The sequence below is a fragment of the Capra hircus genome, chromosome 12 (assembly GCF_001704415.2).
Source record: "Capra hircus breed San Clemente chromosome 12, ASM170441v1, whole genome shotgun sequence".
NCBI lineage: Eukaryota > Metazoa > Chordata > Mammalia > Artiodactyla > Bovidae > Capra > Capra hircus.
The window spans coordinates 38798763-38820678 of NC_030819.1; the positions used below are offsets into that span (position 1 = coordinate 38798763).

The 21916-nt window shown below is 38.9% G+C and overlaps 1 protein-coding gene across 2 annotated transcripts in view; it reads right to left on the bottom strand.

Moving 5' to 3' along the window:
- Positions 1-21916, bottom strand: part of PIBF1 (progesterone immunomodulatory binding factor 1) — a 229464-nt gene that overhangs the window by 149086 nt on the left and 58462 nt on the right. For both annotated transcript variants that reach the window (XM_005687655.3, XM_018056511.1), the window contains one exon: positions 302-400. In XM_005687655.3, the coding sequence (XP_005687712.1) occupies positions 302-400 (99 nt within the window). The remainder of the gene's footprint in view (positions 1-301; positions 401-21916) is intronic.

Consider the following 21916-nt stretch of genomic DNA (forward strand, 5'->3'; position numbering starts at 1 on the left):
CAATTCCATGTCTTTTTCATCCATGAAGAACAAAACTAAACTATGGTGAGAGAAATCACAAAGTGTTCACCTCTTGATGGGTGGTGGCTGAGACTGACCAAAGGGACATAAGGAAACTCCTTAGGGTGACTATGCTGTTCTCTGTCTTGTTTCAATATGTACCATTATCACATATGTAAATTATTACATGTACATAATACTTAAATGAAAACTAAACTTCTATTAAAAAGATATATTCTAAAAGAAAGAGTAACGGGAACAAAAATCAAAGTTTCAATGTCTCTGTTTTCAGGATGCTTACCTGTCTAAGAGCTGATCGTGTTTTTCTAGAGCATTCTTTTCAGCCATCACCGCTCGGTCCTTTTCAGCCACAGCATTATCCCTTGCTTCTCGGAGGTTTCTAAAATTTAAATATATATTTCAGGTATTCCAAACACACAGTATCCATCTTTTCAAGACTCATAAATGGGTTTGCTTGGAGTCGGACTAACTGATAAATCTTAGGGATGCCCCAGGGGTTGGGTGATCTACAGTGCATGTAATGTGAATACGCCTGGCTGGGTGAGTTTCTCTAGCAGCACACAGCAGCATCGGTACAAACATGCTCTAATCTTTAAGTGTCATGCTACCTTTCATCACAATTTTTCTCAACATGGCTGAAGGCAGGCTGGCTGGTTTGTATATATAGCAACTCATTTAACCCTGCCATAATGTAATGAGGTAGGTATAACTACCAAGATATTAAACACAAGAAAGCTGAGGTTTTGAGAAGTTAATAAATATAAAATACAATTTCATAGTGAGAGATATAGATATAGAGATACAATATAGAGATCAAAAAAATCCAAATGGAAATCAAGTTTGGGATAAAAACTTCATTTTTGGATAAAAAATCCAAATGGAAACGAAGCAGAGAACTGATGAACTAATGGATCCTGGGTCTCACTTGGAGAGGAAAGGAAGAGAACAGAGAAGGACTGAGATTAGAAGGCAAGGGACAAAGGACTTGAAGTCCTGATAAGATAACCCACAGATTACGAGGAAGTGGTTGTGCAGGGAGGATGGAAGACCAGAGACTGCTGTCAAAGAATGGTGATTCAGAGGTAGAGTACTGCCTTCAGCCTTGGAATTTTAGTTCATAAAATGGAGGGTGTGACATGAGAATAGCAATGAAGCAGAGCTGAGATGAATGTCAATGTTCATGCAGGGCTCAAGGAAGTATGAGGCCACAGTGTTAGTCATTCACTTACAGTGCTGACGACAGCAGGAAGTGAAATTGACAGAAAGATACACACAGTGACAGTTAAGGGGAATGTCCAAAAGGTGAAAGATAACAACAGTGAAAAATTAGGAGTGATACAGCCAGATCAGATCAGTCACTTCAGTTGCTCACTCGTGTCTGACTCGGAGACCCCACTGACTGCAGCACACCAGGCTGTCGTTCTATCACCAACTACGGAGCCTACTCACACTCATGTCCATTGAGTCAGTGATGCCATCCAACCATCTCATCCTCTGTTGCCCCCTATTCCTCCCACCTTCAATTTTTTCCAGCATCAGAGTCTTTTCAAATGAGTCACTTCTTCGCATCAGGTAGCCAAAATATGGGAGTTTCAGCTTCAACATTAGTCCTTCCAATGAATATTCAGGACTGATTTCCTTTAGGATGGACTGGTTGGATCTCCTTGCAGTCCAAAGGACTCTCAAGAGTCTTCTCCAACACCACAGTTCAAAAGCATCAATTCTTTGGTGCTCAGCTTTCTTTATAGTCCAACTCTCACATCCATACATGACTACTGGAAAAACCATAGCTTTGACTAGACGGACCTTTGTTGGCAAAGTAATGTCTCTGTTTTTTAATATGCTGTCTAGGTTGGTCATAACTTTCCTTCCAAGTAGCAAGGGTCTTTTAATTTCATGGCTGTAAATCACCATCTGCAGTGATTTTGGAGCCCCCCAAATAAAATCTGCCACTGTTTTCACTGTTTCACCATCTATTGGCCATGAAGTGAAGGGACCAGATGGCATGATTTTTGTTTTCTGAATGTTGAGCTTTAAGCCAACTTTTTCACTCTCCTCTTTCAATTTCAAGAGGCTCTTTAGTTCTTCTTCACTTTCTGCCATAAGGGTGGTGTCATCTGCATATCTGAGGTTATTGATATTTCTCCCTGCAAACTAGATTCCAGCCTGTGCTTCATCCAGCCCAGTGTTTCTCATGATGTACTCTGTGTATAAGTTAAATAAGCAGGGTGACAATATACAGCCTTGACGTACTCTTTTTCCTATTTGGAACCAGTCTGTTGTTCCATGTCCAGTTCTGACCTGCATACAGGATTCTCCGGAGGCAGATAATCATCTTTTAGGATCTGAAATAGCTCAACTGGAGTTCCATCACCTCCACTAGCTCTGTTCGTAGTGATGCTTTCTAAGGCCCACTTGACTTCACATTCCAGGATGTCCGGCTCTAGGTAAGTGATCACAGCATCGTGATTATCTGGGTTGTGACGATCTTTTTGTACAGTTCTTCTCTGTATACTTGCCTCCTCTTCTTAATATCTTCTGCTTCTGTTAGGTCCACATGATTTCTGTCCTTTATTGAGCCCATCTTTATGAAATGTTCCCTTGGTATCTGTAATTTTCTTGAAGAGATCTCTAGTCTTTCCCATTCCATTGTTTTCCTCTATTTCTTTGCACTGATCACTGAGGAAAGCTTTCTGATCTCTCCTTGCTATTTTTGGAACTCTGCATTCAAATGGGTATAACTTTTTTTTCTCTTTTGCTTTTTGTTTCTCTTCTTTTCACAGCTATTTGTAAGGCCTCCTCAGACAGCCATTTTGCTTTTTTGCATTTCTTTTTCTCGGGGATGGTCTTGATCCCTGTCTTCTGTACAACGTCACGAACCTCCGTCTATAGTTCATCACTCACTCTATCAGATCTAGTTTCTTAAATCTATTTCTCACTTCCACCGTATAATCATAAGGGATTTGATTTAGGTCATACCTGAATGGTCTAGTGGTTTTGCCTACTTTCTTCAATTTCAGTCTGAATTTGGCAATAAGGAGTTCATGATCTGACACACAGTCAGCTCCTGGTCTTTTTTTTGTGGACTGTATAGAGCTTCTCCATCTTTGGCTGCAAAGAATATAATCAATCTGATTTCAGTGTTCACCATATGATGATATTCATGTATAGAGTCTTCTCTTGTGTTGTTGGAAGAGGGTGTTTGCTATGACCACTGTGTTCTCTTGGCAAAACCCTATTAGCCTTTGACTTGCTTTATTCTGTACATCAAGGCCAAATTTGCCTGTTATTCCAGGTGTTTCCTGACTTCCTACTTTTGCATTCCAGTCCCCTATAATGAAAAGGAGATCTTTTTTGGGTGTTAGTTCTAAGAGGTCTCGTAGGTCTTCATAGAACGTTCAGCTTCTTCAGCCTTACTGTTCAGGGCATAGACTTGGATTACTGTGATATTGAATGGTTTGCCTTGAAAACGAACAGAGATCATTCTGTCATTTTCAAGATTGCATCCAAGTATTGCATTTTGGACTCTTTTGTTGACCATGATGGCTACTCCATTTCTTCTAAGGGATTCTTGCCCACAGTAGTAGATATAATGGTCATCTGAGTTAAATTCACCCATTCAGTCCATTTTAGTTTGCTGATTCCTAAAATGTCAATGTTCACTCTTGTCATCTCTTGTTTGACCACTTCCAATTTGCTTTGATTCATGAACCTAACATTCCAGGTTCCTATGCAATATGGCTCTTTACAGCATTGGATCTTGCTTCCATCACCAGGCACATCTACAACTGGGTATTGTTTTTGCTTTGGCTCTGTCTCTTCATTCTTTCTGGAGTTCTTTCTCTACTGATCTCCAGTAGCATATTGGGCACCTACCGACACAGGGAGTTCATCTTTCAGTGTCCTATCTTTTTACCTTTTTCATACTGTTCATGAACAGTATGAAGGGTATACAGCCAGATAGGGGCCTTCAAAAATCAAATCCTATTTGGTTTTTTATCATAGTAGAAGTTTGGATCAAGAAAAATACCAACAGTAAGTTTCTTTAGGAGTCATTAAATTTTTCTTTAAAATCCTCTTCTCTAACAGAGGTATAACATTAATAAATTTGGAGTATAATGTAAATGATTGTGTTCACTTAATCCCTACAAATCCTTGGTGTTATATTTTCTAATCTACTTTATGGTCAAGTAAATTATTTAGAGGGCTTAAATACCTGGGTCCAAGTAACGGAGTTTCAGTGTTAAATCCATAATTTGAGCTCAGCTGTGTTTCACTCCAAAGTGAGTATTGTTTACATTATATCAACCTATCTCCCATAAAGAACAGGACTGGATATTAGAAGTTGGTTTTTATTACTGATGCAGAATGTCAGTAGGGAGTCATGAAAACTCACACAATTTGAATAAATCTATCTAATAACTATTAGAAATGTTTAGTGGTCATACTTGTTGTGCCAGTGGCTTGATGTCATCTTTTGCACAGTGATGCTAACAAGAGATTCAAAATTTAGAGAGTGTCAACCAATAGAGATTAATCACTAAAATAGCTTATGAGCCAGAAATAAAATAATTAAAAAAAAAAAACTGGAGTATAGACAACTCTTACTAAATAGAAAATAACTTCGGCATACTGTTATCTAAGTAGAGGTACCTTTTAAAATATACATCAAAAACGGCATGTCATTATTTTCTGGTATCATCCTGATTGCAAAGACCTTCAAAAATATTCTATTATTATCAATTTAACTGAGATATGAAATTTTTAATTTTATAGATAGAATGATATCCTCAGAATTTATTAAACACACATTTTTCATCACTAAATGAACTACATATTTAGTTATTCTGTCATTATGAGATTTATATTATATGATTCAGTTCAGTTCAGTTGCTCAGTCGTGTCCGACTCTTTGCAACCCCATGAATTGCAGCATGCCAGGCCTCCCTGTCCATCACCAACTCCCGGAGTCTACCCAAACCCATGTCCATTAAGTCAGTGATGCCATCCAGCCATCTCATCCTCTGTCGTCTCCTTCTCCTCCTGCCACCAATCCTTCGAGCATTAGAGTCTTTTCCAATGAGTCAACTCTTCACATGAGGTGGCCAAAGTATTGGAGTTTCAGCTTTAGCATCAGTCCCACCAATGAACACCCAGGACCGATCTCCTTTAGGATGGACTGGTTGGATCTCCTTGCAGTCCAAGGGACTCTCAAGAGTCTTCTCCAACACTCTAGTTCAAAAGCATCAATTCTTCAGCATTCAGCTTTCTTCACAGTCCAACTTTCACATCCATACATGACCACTGGAAAAACCATAGCCTTGACTAGATGGACCTTTGTTGGCAAAGTAATGTCTCTGCTTTTCAATATGCTATCTAGGTTGGTCATAACTTTCCTTCCAAGAAGTGAGCGTCTCTTAATTTCATGGCTGCAAGCACCATCTGCAGTGATTTTGGAGCCCCCCAAAATAAAGTCTGACACTGTTTCTACTGTTTCCCCATCTATTTCCCACGAAGTGATGGGACCAGATGCCATGATCTTCGTTTTCTGAATGTTGAGCTTTAAGCCAGCTTTTTCACTCTCCTTTCACTTTCATCAAGAGGCTTTTGAGTTCCTTTTCACTTTCTGCCATAAGGCTGGTGTCATCTGCATATCTGAGATTACTGATATTTCTCCCAGCAATCTTCATTCCAGCTTGTGCTTCATCTAGCCCAGTGTTTCTCATGATGTACTCTGTATAGAAGTTAAATAAGCAGGGTGACAATATACAGCCTTGATGTACTCCTTTTCCTATTTGAAACCAGTCTGTTGTTCCATGTCTAGTTCTAACTGGTGCTTCCTGACCTACATACAGGTTTCTTAAGAGACAGGTCAGATGGTCTGGTATTCCTATCTCTTGCAGAATTTTCCACAGTTTATTGTGATCCACACAGTCAAAGGCTTTGGCATAGTCAATAAAGCAGAAATAGATGTTTTTCTGGAACTCTCTTGCTTTTTCTATGATCCAGCAAATGTTGGCAATTTGATCTCTGGTTCCTCTGTCTTTTCTAAAACCAGCTTGAACATCTGGAATTTCATGGTACACGTATTGCTTAAGCCTGGCTTGGGGAATTTTGAGCATTACTTTACTAGCATGTGAAATGAGTGCAACTGTGTGGTAGTTTGAGCATTCTTTGGCATTGCCTTTCTTTGGGATTGGAATGAAAACTGACCTTTTCCAGTCCTGTGGCCACTGCTGAGCTTTCCAAATTTGCTGGCATATTGAGTGCAGCACTTTCACAGCATCATCTTTCAGGATTAGAAGTAGCTCAACTGGAATTCTATCACTCTACTAGCTTTGTTCGTAGTGATCCTTTCTAAGGACCACTTGATTTCCCATTCCAGGATGTCTGGCTGTAGGTAAGTGATCACAGCATCGTGATTATCTGGGTTGTGAAGATCTTTTTGTACAGTTCTTCTCTGTATACTTGCCTCCTCTTCTTAATATCTTCTGCTTCTGTTAGGTCCACATGATTTCTGTCCTTTATTGAGCCCATCTTTGCATGAAATGTTCCCTTGGTATCTGTAATCTTCTTGAAGAGATCTCTAGTCTTTCCCATTCCATTGTTTTCCTCTATTTCTTTGCACTGATCACTGAGGAAAGCCTTCTGATCTCTCCTTGCTATTTTTGGAACTCTGCATTCAAATGGGTATAACTTTTTTTTCTCTTTTGCTTTTTGTTTCTCTTCTTTTCACAGCTATTTGTAAGGCCTCCTCAGACAGCCATTTTGCTTTTTTGCATTTCTTTTTCTCGGGGATGGTCTTGATCCCTGTCTTCTGTACAACGTCACGAACCTCCGTCTATAGTTCATCACTCACTCTATCAGATCTAGTTTCTTAAATCTATTTCTCACTTCCACCGTATAATCATAAGGGATTTGATTTAGGTCATACCTGAATGGTCTAGTGGTTTTGCCTACTTTCTTCAATTTCAGTCTGAATTTGGCAATAAGGAGTTCATGATCTGACCCAGAGTCAGCTCCCAGTGTTTTTTTTGTGGACTGTATAGAGCTTCTCCATCTTTGGCTGCAAAGAATATAATCAGTCTGATTTCGGTGTTGACCATCTGGTGATGTCCATGTGCAGAGTCTTCTCTTGTGTTGTTGGAAGAGGGTGTTTGCTATGACCAGTGGGTTCTCTTGGCAAAACTCTATTAGCCTTTGCCCTGCTTCATTCTGTACTCCAAGGCCAAATTACATGATTATCTCAATGCAAATAAATGTTAAATCAAAAACAATTCTTAGAAAAATTGTGAATATATTATATACTTGTTTATATGAACCATGATGTTTCAGACTCCAGCTGGTTTGACAAAACACCAGAAAGACTGATTCCTGACACAGCTAAACCGTAATCCAAAACTGGTTGCAATTTTCATTTCTCAAATACTATATAGTTTTTTTTTCCCTAGAAGTTATTTCAGTTGCAAAATTCCAAGGAGACACATTTAGAGTACTAGTTAATCATAATAAAAGCTTAGTTGGTAGGTAGAAAAGCTCCAGTCTCTAACTATATTTCCTTTACTGCAGAAATGGGCATTAGAAATAAAAGCAAACATAATAATTAGATTTACCATAATGATCACTTGAAATGTATAGAAATATGGAATCATTATGGGCTTCCCTGGTGGCTTAGACCATAAAGAATTTGCCTGAGATGCAGGAGACTGAGGGTCGATCTCCGGGTGGGGAAGATCTCCTGGAGAAGGGAATGGCAATCCACTCCAGGATTCTTGCCTGGAGAATCTCATGGATAGAGGAGCCTGGCAAGCTATAGCATACATGGTTGCAAAGAGTTGGATATGACCGAGCAACTAAGCATGCATGCATGCATGGAATCCCTATGCTGTGTAACAGGGACTAACATAGTACTGTAGGTCATTATACCACAGAAACAAACAAGCAAACAAACTTACAGGAAAAAAAGATCAGGCTACGTGAGTTGGGGCAGGGAGAGTGGTAGGAGGAGGGGGAATTGGATGAAAGTGGCCAAAAGGTACAAACTTCCAGTTATAAGGTAAATAAGTACTAGCAATGTGCCTGTATGCTAAGTCGCTTCAGTCATGTCTGACTCTTTGAGATCCCATGGACTGTAATCTGCCAGGCTCCTCTGTCCATGGGATTCTCCAGGCAGGAGCACTGGAGTGCATTGCCATGCCCTTCTCCAGGGGATCTTCCCAACCCAGGGATCAAATCTGTATCTCTGTAATGTACAACATGATAAATATAATTAGCACTGTTGTACGTTATATATGAAAGTTAAGAGAATAAATCCTAAGAGTTCTCATCAGTTCAGTTCAGTTCAGTTGCTCAGTTGTGTTTGACTCTTTGCAACCTCATGGACTGCAGTACATCAGGCTTTCCTGTCCATCACCAACTCCTGGAGCTTACTCAAACTCATGTCCATTGAGTCGGTGATGCCATTTCTTTAGTTTTGTATCTATGTGAAATGATGGGTGTTCACTTAACTTTATGTGGTCATCTCTTCATGATGTATAAAAGTCAAATCATTATGCTGTATACCTTAACCTTATACAGTGCTGTGTCGATTATATCTCAATAAAACTGGAAGAGAAAGAAAGAGAGAAAGGAGGGAGGGAGGGAGAGGAGGGAGGTAGAAAGAAAGAGAAAGAAATAAACCCCAAATAAACTAATATTAGGGCTTATGAGAGTAAGTGTGATTAGAAGGTACCAGTGCATTCACTATGCCACAGTCTGTATCATCCAGCTAACTATCATTGAAGTGAAGTGAAGTGAAAGTCACTCAGTTGTGGCAGACTCTTCGCGGCCCCATGGACTACACGGTCCATGGAATTCTCCAGGCCAGAATACTGGAATGGGTAGCTGTTCCCTTCTCCAGGGGATCTTCCCAACCCGGGGATCGAACCCAGCTCTCTCTCATTGCAGGAGGATTCTTTACCAGCTGAGCCACCAGGGAAACTATCATTAGTGCTATATTAATGCGTAAACAAGTTCTATGGCCACAAAGAAGAGGAGCTGTTTATTTTTAAGCAGAGGAACAGATGAGTGAATGAAAGACATATAAGTTGGCCCTTGAAGGACCAATAAATAAAGTTTACTCAAATAAAGAAAAATGAAATGAATGGGAGAAAGTGCTAGAAACTCAAGTTTCTACCAACAAGACTTCCCACAGGTGCCTGCTGGTAAGATTTCTGTATAAACCGGTCTTATCAGGTACCACGCCTTCCTTATCCTGCCACAACCTGCATACTTCAGTAAGAAATAGCACAATCCCTTTAAACATAAAGATCAGAGATACTTCCTTTAATATTATGAATTGACATTTAATGTTTCAGTCCGAGAGAGAAACTGTGCAATTCTTCCACTGACAATAACAGAACCAGTAAACACAGAGTGCTCATGCTGTGCTAGGAACTCTGTCAGGCACTGTACATATATTAATAATAACTCATCGAACCTTCATAACAACCCCACAAAGTATAGGCTGTATCATCATCTCCATAATACAAAGGACAAGACTGAAACACAGAGCAGTTAAGTATTTGCCTACAACTGTCACATGGTAAATAAACTCTGGAGCCCAAATGTGAACCCAAACCAAATGGTGCTCGGGTCCATGCTCTTCATCACACGAGGCCGCCTCTCTGAAGAGTACCCTTGTCTCACAGAGATCCTCTCTTTGGGAAATTCTGTCATTGTGAGATTTATATTATATGATTATCTCCTAATGCAAATAGATGTTAAGCCAAAAACAATTCTTAGAAGAATTGTGACTATATTATACATTTGTGTTTATGGTCCATGTTCTTGCAAACTCAAGCTAGTCTGATAAAACACGAGATGGATTGATTCCTGTCACAGCTAAGACCGTAACTGTCATGTAACTAGTAAGCCATCCACTTGAAAATGTTAAATGTATTAGAAAATGTAAAATAAATATAATTACAGAACAAATAGCAGGAACTCAAATGTTCTTCAAAAGACAAACTTGAAAAATTAAGAGCATGAACAAGCTAATGGAGTTAAAATTTTCAAAGTTCAAACTGAGTATATATAATCAAATATAATAACAGAGAAAGATGTTGGAAGGTGGCCAACATTATAGCAAATGTTTTAAATTATACAAATTCAAATATTTCATCCTTAGAAATGCTTTTTAGAAAGCTAGCATTTGATTCCTAAACTGTTTTTCTTAACTGATTCCTAAACTGTTTTTCTTAACTGATTCCTAAAGTGTAATTCTTTCACGTTGCTTCCTACTAACTCCATCTTCCATACACATATGCTTATCTCTTCCCATCATTCTATATTTGCATGTGGGAGGTCGATTAAGAGGAAAGGTAGTAGAAAAGGGAAAAGAAATTTTATCAATTCCATGTAAAATGCAAAAAAAAAGGGAGTATCCTAGTATTATCATTGACATTGACATTGAAGTCGCTCAGTCGTGTCAACTCTTTGTGACCCCATGGACTGTAGCCTGCCAGGCTCCTCTGTCCATGGAATTTTTCAGGCAAGAGTACTGGAGTGGGTTGCCATTTCCTTCTCCAAGTATTATCATTAGTGTCCAAATAATACACATTTCAACTTAGGTGCTTTTTGAATGAAAGAAGGTGCTGTTAATAATTATGCCAGGGACTTCCCTGATGGTCCAGTGGTTAAGAATCTGCCTGCCAATGTATGGGATGTGTGTTCGATCCCTGGTTAAGGAACTAAGATCCCATATGCCACAGAGCAACTAAGTCCATGTGCCGCAACAACTGTGTCTGCATGCTCTAGAATCTGAGCACCATAACAAAAGAAGCCTGGACACCACAGTGAAGACTCAGCATAGCCAAAAACAAACAAACAAAAAATATGATTATGCCAGAGAAATAGGCATAAACCAGGACTTCTATGGAAAAACAACTGGAAGATATCACTTAAATTATAACACTCAAACAATAAACTTTAAGAGTTAAGTTCTTAACTATTTCTCCAAGAAAAGAGTTTAACTGTTACAACAAAATAGATGTATTTCATATGCAACCTAGTGTATTTGTGCAGAGATGACTTTGAACATGTAAGTTTATCCAAAAGTATGGGCTTTTGTGGCATCTATGGCTCAGTGGTAAAGAACCCTCCTGCCAGTGCAAGAGACATGGGTTTGATCCCTGGTCTGGGAAGATTTCCTGGAGAAGGAAATGGCAACCCACTTGGGAGTTCTTTTTTTTTTAATTATTATTTTTAATTGGAAGATAATTGCTTTACAATACTGTGTTGGTTTCTGCCACACATCAAAATGAATCGGCCATAGGCATACATATGTCGCCTCCCTCTTGAATCTCTCTCCCACTCCCAACCCCATCCTGCCCTTCACTTGGGGAGCACTCCAGCAGTCTTGCCTGGGAAATCCCATGGACAAAGGAGCCTGGCAGGCTATAGACCATGAGGCTGGAAAAGAGCTGGACATGACTTAATGACTGAACAACAATAATAATCTCACAACTGAAACCCGCAAACCTCAGTACAAAACATACAATAACATTAGAGTTCTGTACAGGAAGGAATGTATTTTCTTACTTTTTTAGCAGCAAGATATATTTGATACAATTTCATGGTATCAATAGGCCAAACCGAAATACATACTTGGAAAGTGGTAAGAAGAATGTGACAAGAAAGAGAAAAACTTTAGGAACTTTTAAAATTCTAATAAGAAAAAATTAGAATTTGACAATGCCAAGAGCACGTGTTAGTCTGAATAAACATCGCAAATGCCTCAGAACTTGAAACTGACCAAGGATACATAGCAAAAGAAACATGGTCATCAGAAGAGTTCAGCAAGCGCGACTAAGCAACCCATTCTCCTCTTTCTGTATCCAAATAAAAATATTTTTGTTTAATAAAAATGAACATATTTTTTCTAGTTGGGACAAAAAAGGGACTGAAAGCGGCTGTTTATAGGACAAGTTTACTTATTAGAAAAGCATCTGAATTAATCTCTACCTTCAGATTCTTCCTCCAGGACAAAACATACAACTGCTCATTTGCATTTATTTCTAAGATGGCATGAAATAAAAGAATTCTAAGTGGATTATCTGCTATTATACAATCAATGACTGATAACCTGTCCTTTAATTAACATAGATAGTTGACAAGTGAATAGACAGGACATGAAAAAAAGGAACAAAGTAGAAATTTTATATAACATACTTTCTTGGGGGAAGCTAGGCATTCTAAGAGTGGAAACTTACTGAGATTACTGTCAAATGAACAAGCTAGACTTTTCTTCCCTTTATGTCAGTTGGTTCCCAAGTAGAGTTTTTTCATTTTATAGGTGCGAAAACTTCAGCCAAAAGTAGATAAATGATCTTTTAAAATTATAAAAAAGGTAAGTACCAAAATGCAAAACACTTGTTCCATTAATGTGTTGAGGTTTAACAAGTAGCTGATGGAATAAAATGGAATACATTAAAATGAAACTAGGTGACTCTGGCGGACGGTTAACTGAGTGACTATAAACGTCAATTACCAAGCTAGGTCCGGATTAAATCCATCTTATAAATCTTGTACAGGTTTTCATTTCATCTAAACCCATAGTCTGATTTCTCTAAAGTAGGAATAAATAATTTTTTCGCTAAACAAGTATTTATTTCACACTTACTATAAATCAGACATTAGCACAGGGGAGTATAACACTGAACAACAGATGAAAGTCCTTACTCATATGGAGATTACATTATAGTAGGAAAGAAACCAAACATATGCCAGTAGGTCCTAAGTCCTTGGAGAGAAATTAAGCAGAGAAGGGGCTAACGAGTGTGGGTGAGCGAGTACAGGAGAAGAGGGGGCTTTCATAGTTTTAAACAGACTCATCAGGAAAAATGGAGAGCAAGTGACATCTGAAGGTGTGGAGAAAGCGAGGAGATAGGGCTCCAGGACATCCAGAAATGGTGGTTAAGCAGTGGGAACTGTACATACAAAGGAGGTGGCAAACATGCCTAACAGTCAGAGGAAGAGGAGGCAAGGTGATTAAGCAAGTGTCTAGAAGACAGGCTGTGAAAGAAAGGTGGGGATACTAGGCATAGATCATGTAGTTATCACAGGCCATATTAATCGCTTATAATTTCATTTTTAATCATTTAAACTTTGATGCGGTAAGATGGAATGCCTTTTTACCTGAGCAGAGGAGTGATCCAATTTGACCTACTGTTTAACAGGAACACAGAAGGAAGATGGGGGACCACTTAAGGGGCTCTTGCAGTAATCAGAACAAGAGATAATGGTACCTTAAACTGAGGCTATATCTGTGAGATGATAAAAGATCAATAAATTATGAAGACACAATCAAAAGGATCTTAGAATGACTAAAACATGGAAAATAAGAAAGATTTTGAAAAGGACCTCAAGGTTTTGGTCTGAGTGAGAAGACCAGAGTTGTCTTTAATTGCATTGGGTCAGACTGGGGCAAGGAGAAGGAGATGGCACCCCACTCCAGTACTCCTGCGTGGAAAATCCCACGGACGGAGGAGCCTGGTAGGCTGCAGTCCATGGGGTCGCGAAGAGTCGGACACGACTGAGCGACTTGACTTTCACTTTTCCTTTCGTGCATTGGAGAAGGAAATGGCAACCCACTCCAGTATTCTTGCCTGCAGAATCCCAGGGACAGGGGAGCCTGGTGGGCTACCATCTATGGGGTCGCACAGAGTCGGACACGACTGATGCGACTTAGCAGCAGCAGCAGCAGCAGACTGAGGCAGAGCTAGGTTGGAGGGACAGAAGTTTGCTTCTAGACACGTTAAATTAAAGACGTTTACTAGATAACCAAATGGAAATGCCATGGAGGCAGCTGCAAAAGATGTCAAGGAGATGGGGAAGTCACAGTGCAGGATTCTGGAAGGCAGTTAGACTATGTTTCCAGGAAGAGGGAGTGATCAACTGTATTCAATATTGCTGTGGTCAAGCAAGATAAGAACTAAGAACCCGACCACTACTCTTTGGGCAACATGGTCTCTGGGGGTTTTGGAAAGAGTAGCTTTGTTAGATTGGTATGGGGCAGGGGCAAAGCTTGGTAGTGGACTTTTAAAATGGGGTAAAGAATGAGTAGTCATGTACGGATGTGAGAGTAGGACAATGAAAAAGGCTGAGTGTCTAAGAATTGATGCTTTTGAACTGTGGTGCTGGGGAAGACTCTTGAGAGTCCCTTGGACTGCAAGGAGATCAAACCAGTTAATCCTAAAGGAAATCAACCCTGAATATTCACTAGAAGTACTGATGCTTAAGCTGAAGCTCCAATACTTTGGCCACCTGAGGTGAAGAGCCAACTCACTGGAAAAGACCCTGATGCTGGGAAAGACTGAAGGCAGGAGGAGAAGGAGATGACAGAGGATGAGATGGCTGGCATCACTGATATGAATTTGAACAAACTCTGGGAGATGGCGAAGGACAGGAAAGCCTGGCGCGCTGTAGTCCATGGGGTCTCAAAGAGTTGGACACAACTGACTGACAACAATAACAACAAAGAATGAGCATATAAACTCTCTACAGGAATCTGGCCACAAAGCAGAGCAACGAAATGGGGGTAGTGGTTAGAAATGGGGGGATGAGAGTGGGAAGTGGAGATACAGAGGTTTTTATTTAAAGATAGGAGAAACAATATGCGTATACATGGGAAAAGGGGGAAAACTGAAGTATAGGAGGCAGAAGGGAGAACTACTGGAGTGTGCCCTTGAGCAGCAGAGAGGGGACAGGCTCTAGTTACAGGTGCAGAGCCTAGGACTCAGGAGAGGAGTCTCAGAGAGGCAGGCCCTGTCAAAAAACACCATTTTATAGAAAGATAAAGGTCTCTTCTCTAAGTTTCAAAATTACAAATGCTTTTATACAGTTCTCATAATTCACACTCAGCCTTCAAGTGTGAAGTAGGGTTTGTGTGCGTATGTGCATGCTAAGTCTCTTTAGTCATGTCCAACTCTTTGAGATCCTATGGACTGTAGCCCACCAGGCTCCTCTGTCCATGGGGATTCTCTAGGCAAGAATACTGGAGTGAATTGCCATGCCCTTCTCCAGGGGATCTTCCTGAACCATGGATCAAACTCCCATCTCTTAAGTCTCCTGCATTGGCAGGCAGATTCTTTATCACTAGCGCCACCCGCAAAGCCTTCAAGATTTGCAAATTCTCTGAAAAGGCTGAGATTCTTTTCCAAAAACATTACCACAAAAATTAGTTTCAGTAAGAAATTTTTTGTCAATTTGCATAGCCTTGGCCAGTAAGATGGGAATCTTCATCACATTATAGAGTGAGAGGTATCTAGTTTCACCAGTTAAAACATCTACAATTACAGAAAAATCACAACCTCTCAGTGTCTCAGTTTCTACATTTGTAAAATGGAGATACTAATACCTACAACCTCATAAAATGCCCCAATTAATTCTCTCTACAATGTATGTGATACATCTATTTATGGATACTCAATAAATAGTAGCTACAGTTAGTATGTAACCTAAATATGAAAATCTAGGGGAGGGAAGAGATAGGTGTATGAGATTAAAAGACACAGACTATTATGTATAAAATAAATAAGCATAAGAATGTATTGTACAGCACAGTGAACTATAGCCATGCTTTTGTAATTACTTTGTATTAAGTATGCTCTATTAAAAAGGCTGAATTACTATGCTGTACACCAGAAGCTAATATAATACTACAAGTCAATTACACTTAATAAAACATTTTTAAAATATGAAGGTATTCATTTAGAGAATGACAATTAGGGCAATGCTTCCCAAGATTTTTAATTGTAAAAAAAATAAAACTATAATATTTATAAGTGTACCTTGGGGAAAACAGAGAAAACTGCTACAGAAGCTTCAGCAGCTTAAGATCCCTTCTTGCCACAGGGTCTTTCCTGAGGGCTGAGGGGAATTGTATCTGGGGCACAGTAGAGAAAATTCCTAGTTATAAATTATGTGATCTTATTGTTGAAAGACATTGAAAAAGACACAAACAAGAGGAGAGATGTTCTGTGCTCATGGATTGGAAGAATTAACATTGTCAAAATGGCTTATTACCTAAAGCAGTCTAAAGTTCAAGGTAATCCATATCAAAACCCCAAAGATATTTTTTCACAGAAACAGAACAAAACTATCTAAAAATCACAGACCCACAAAAGATCTCGAATAGCTAAAGCAGTCCTGAGAAAAAGCAACACAACTGCAGGCATCACACATTCTGCCTTCAATGTATATACAAAGCCACGGTAATCAAAAGAGAATGGTACTGGCAGAAAAACAGATACATGGATCAATGTGACAAAACAGAGTGCCCAGAAATAAACCGACACAAGTGGAATGACAGAGGAGCAAAGAACATACAGTAGAGAAAGGACTGCCTCCTCAATAAATGGTGTTGTGAAAACTGGGCAGCCACATGCAAAAATACTATTTCACATCATATACAAAATTTATTCAAAATGGATTAAAAATCTCAATGTAAGACCTGAAACCATAAAACCCTTCAAAGAAAACATAAGCAGTATGTTCTTTGACATCAATCTTAGCAATATTTTTCTAGATATGTCTTTTCAGGCAAGGGAAACAAGGCAAAAATTAACAAATAGATAACAGTAAATTAATAACCTGCACAGTGAAGAAAATCATCAGTAACACAACAATGATCCTACTGAATGGGAGAAGATGTCTGTAAATGATACACACAATAAGCAATTAATATACAAAATAGATAAAGAACTCATACAACTCAACAACAAAAAACAACCCAATTGAAAATGGGCAGAAGAGCTTAATGGTCATTTTTCAAAGGAAGACATACAGGTGCTCAATAGGTACATGAAAAGATGTTCAAAATCACCAATTAGAAAAATGCAAATCAAAATCACAATAAGCTATTACCTTACACCTGACAAGAACAACTATCATCAAAAAGACAAGAAATAACAAGTGTTGAAGAGGATGTGGAGAAAAGGGACCCCTTAATCACTGTTGGTGGGAATGTAAATTGGTGTAGCAACTATGGAAGACAGTATGAAGATTCCTAAAAAATTAAGAATAGAACTCCCATATGATCCAGTTATCTCACTTTTGGATATATAGTCTAAGAACAAGAAAACACTAATCTGAACACACACACACACAATGGAATAGCACTCAGTAATAAAAAAGAGATGAAATCTTGCCATTTGCAATAACATGGATGGACCTTGAGGTTATTATGCCATATGAAGTATGTCAGAAGGAGAAAGACAAATATTGTATGATCTAACTCATAGGTGGACTATAAAAAACTAGTAAATAAATAAAAACAAAGTAAATGAACAAACCAAACCAAACAAAAACAAACATGAACATACAGAGAACAGTGTGGTGGTTACTAGAGGAGAAAGGGAAGGGAAGGGCAAAATGGGTAAAAGTGACCAACTGTATGGTAATGTCAAATGTCAAATGCTATCACAATAATAACAAAATAAATAATAAAATTAAACTTGTTTTAATGAACAACAGACAAACAATATGATCTTAGAGAAGGTACTTTGGAGCTTGATCAGAGCTGTCATATCAGTAAGACGTCAGGAATTAATTGTTATCTTCCTTTCTCAATTTTGTCTATAACCTTGAGTTAATGGCCGTATCTAACTATTCACCTCTCTGAGACTAGGCAAGCAGAAGAGCTGAGTCATTCTTGTTCACTTCCTGCCAATCACCAGATTTTGTCAATTCTACTATAAATATTCTTTCAACTTTTATTTTCTCTTTCCATTTTTCATATTCATTTAAATTTTGCAACTGTCTCCTTACCAGTCTTCCTGCCTTTATGTCCTTTACAATCATAATCCATCTCACACTGCAACTGTGGTTACAAAAAACGAATATATCATGTCACTCTTTTACTATAAAATCTCCTAAAATAACCTGACAACAGAACATTTAAAAATTTGACCCTACTCTTCAACCAGCCTCCCTCACCATCCTATGAACTAAACAGTGCAGGCAAATCTAAGGTTTTGCACAACCCAAACTCTCACTGCTTCTTACCTGGAACACCCTAAACACCTTGAAAATTCTTAAATGTTATCAATTAAGCAGTGAACGCCTGTGGTAATCACCTACCGGGCATAAAGAAAATAATTTACAATAAAAAATAGCTAATAATAAAACTCCATTTACAATTATTTGAGAAGCTATCTGTAAAGCCACATTCTTTCAGAATAGTCTAACTGCAAAGACACTATGAATATGGTTAAGTGTTTTCATAAAAGAACTTTAAAAATATACAGGGCATCCCTGGCAGTCCAGTGGTTTAAGACTCCGTGCTCAAGACTCCATGTTCCCATTGCAGGGAGCATGAGTTCAATCCCTGCTGGGAAGATCCCCTTGTCATGTGGCATGCTCCCCCGCCGCCCTCCCCGCCCACCCCACATACAGATATCTGTTAAGATATGAGTGAAAGAAGTATGCTTGTTTAAGCACTAATGAGGGCATACACTTCTCAAATCATGAATGAAATCCCTGTACACTAGCTGCAATTCACCTATTGTAATGTGTTATGTATACTCAACTAACTTTTGTAAATAAACAGATTCAAGATTCAAAGGTGCTTAATATCACTCTGAGATTCTACACAAAACTTAAGTTTTTTATTTCTTTAAATTTCTTCTTGAGTACTTTGGAAATGATAAGTTGTGGTCAAGATGGTTTTCAGTGATATGGTGGGAAAATAAAATCACTAAAGCAATACTAATTGTGACACTTAAAAGCATAATTTTGATTTCCTTTTCCCTACTGCCTTCCCCCTTTTAAATAACTATAGAGCAATTTGCATTTTCATATTTTTCTGTGCAGAAAAAAGAGTATAATGAGCATCTCTCACAAATTCTTCTTTACTCTTTTTTATTACTATGCGTATAGCTCTTTCTGTGGTTATAATAATGAGACTATAATAATGAACCAGTTTTACGTTCTGGAAAAACTTAATCAGCTGAATTTATCTCCTCTTATTTCACCATCTCACAATATTAATCAACAAAAGTCAGCCATTTGCAGAAATTTAGACTGAAACAAATGGCATGCAGACCCTCTATGCTTTCAGTTCAGTTCAGTTCAGTCGCTCAGTCGTGTCCAACTCTTTGCAACACCATGAATCGCAGCACGCCAGGCCTCCCTGTCCATCACCATCTCCCAGAGTTCACTCAGACTCACGTCCATCGAGTCCATTATGCCATCCAGCCGTCTCATCCTCGGTCATCCCGTTCTTCTCCTGCCCCAATCCCTCCCAGCATCAAAGTCTTTTCCAATGAGTCAACTCTCTGCATGAGGTGGCCAAAGTACTGGAGTTTCACCTCTATGCTTATATTGTCTTATTTAACGAAAATGGTTAAATGCCATGGAAATCAATACTTAAGAATAATTATATATTTTGTAATACTGTCTTTTAGTGACGATAAACAATTCCAGGGCTTCCCTGGTGGCTCAGATGGTGAAGAACTTGCCGGCAATGCAGGAGAACTGGGTTTGATCCTTGGGTTGGGAAGATCCCCTGGAGAAGGGAATGGCTACCTACTCCAGTATTCTTGCTTAGAGAATCTCATGGACAGAGGAGTCTGGTGGGCTACAGACCATGGGGTTGCAAACGGTCGAACATTACTTGGCAACTGAGCACACAGGCACGCCAACAATTCTATGATGTTACCAGTTTTCTTTTATATAATGCTCATTTTACTTAAATTGTCAACATAATGGATAAAAGAAAGTTTTTAAGCATTTCTCATAAATAAAAGGTACCTAAATACCATTTATATACAGCTTTATAATTTATAATATGCTTTTTACATATTTTATCTCATTTAGAACTTACAGATCACCCTCTGAAATATACTTGCTCATTTTATAAAACAAAAAATTAAACTTCAGTGATATTAAGTGACATATTCACTCAGCTAATAAAGTTGTGCAGCCAGAATTTGTCTCATTCCAAATCTCTCTCACACTATACTCCCTGTTCAGGGAATAATGCTTTTCTTCCAAATGTACAAGAGGGTCCTACTAAGTAAGAAGTCTTTTACATAATAAATCTCACCACCAGAGTGAGTTTCGCTCATTATTTCACACAGCTCCCAAATATCATTTTAAAGAAGAAAAAAGTCCAGAAAAAGACAAGAAACCTAACTCCTAGACTGAGCTAAAGCATGCATACACATTATAATTCCAAATAAAGTATTTTTGGTTCAGTTCAGTCGCTCAGTCGTGTCCGACTCTTTGTGAACCCATGAACTGCAGCACACCAGGCCTCCCTGTCTATCACCAACTCCTGGAGTCCTCCAAAACCCATGTCCATTGAGTTGGTGATGCCATCCAACCATCTTATCCTCTGTCATCCCCTTCTCCTCCTGCCCTCAATTTTTCCCGGCATCAGGGTCTTTTCAAATGAGTCAGCTCTTCACATCAGATGGCCAAAGTATTGGAGTTTTAGATGTACCCAAATACGTAAGTTCTCTTTTTGCTTATCTCAGCCATTTCTTAAGTCATTCTCTCTTATTTTTTCTTCCTTTTGCCTCTCAACTCCTTAACTTCACAAACTACTGGTATGATTGACTGCAGAGGCAGATCAAGATTGGAGGGAATGATTTCCATCTTTTTTTCACATCTAAAATGAGAAAATAAAAGGCACTCTTTCTCTTTATTAAAGTAGCAAAGTTCCTTCATTAAATCTCAATCCTTCAGTATCTATTTTTTTCCCCCATTATGGTTCATTGTTGTTGCTATTTAGTCACTCAGTTGTGTCCAATTCTTTTGTGACTCCATGGACTGGAGTCTGCCAGGCTCCACTGTCCATGGAATTTTTCAGGCAAGAATACTAGAGAGGGTTGCCATTTCCTTCTCCAGGCGATCTTCCCAACTCAAGAATCAAACTCACATTTCCTGCACTGGCAGGTTGATTCTTTACCAGTGAACCATCAGGGAAGCCCATTATGGTTTATTACAGGATACTGAATCTAGCACCCTGTAATATACAGTAGGATCTTGTTTCTTTTATAGAGTAGTTTGTATCTGTTAATCCTAAATTCCTAATTTATCCCTGCTCCCCTTTGGTAACCCTAAGTTTGTTTTCTATGTCTGTGAGAATCTTTCTGTATTGTAAACAAGTTCATTTGCATTATATTTTAGACTCTACATATACCTGATGTCATATAGTATTCATCTTTGTCTGTCTACCTTACTTCACGTAATATGATAATCTTTAGGTCCATCCATGATACTGCAATATGGGGGCACTGTTTCATTCTTTTTTTATGGTTGAGTACTACTTCATTGTAGAACTGCTATGAACACGTGGGTACACATATCTTTTTCAATTATAGAGTTTTCTCCAGATATATGCCCAGGAGTAGGAATGCTGAATCATATAGAAACTATTTTTAGATTTTAAAGGAATCTCCATTCTGTTTTCCATAGTGGGTGCAACCAATTTACATTCCCACCAACAATGTAGAAGGTTCCCTTTTCTTCACACCCTCTCCATCATTTTTGTTATTTTTAGACTTTTTAATGATGGCCATTCTGACTGGCAATGGCACCCCACTTCACTACTCTTGCCTGGAAAAATCCCAGGGACGGAGGAGCCTGGTAGGCTGCAGTCCATGGGGTCTCGAAGAGTTGGATACGACTGAGTGACTTCACTTTCACTTTTCACTTTCATGCATTGGAGAAGGCAATGGCAACCCACTCCAGTGTTCTTGCCTGGAGAATCCCAGGGATGGTGGAGCCTAGTGGGCTGCCATCTATGGGGTCACACAGAGTCAGACACGACTGAAGCGACTTAACAGCAGCAGCAGCATTCTGACTGGTGTGAAGTGACACTTCACTGTAGTTCTGATTTGCATTTCTC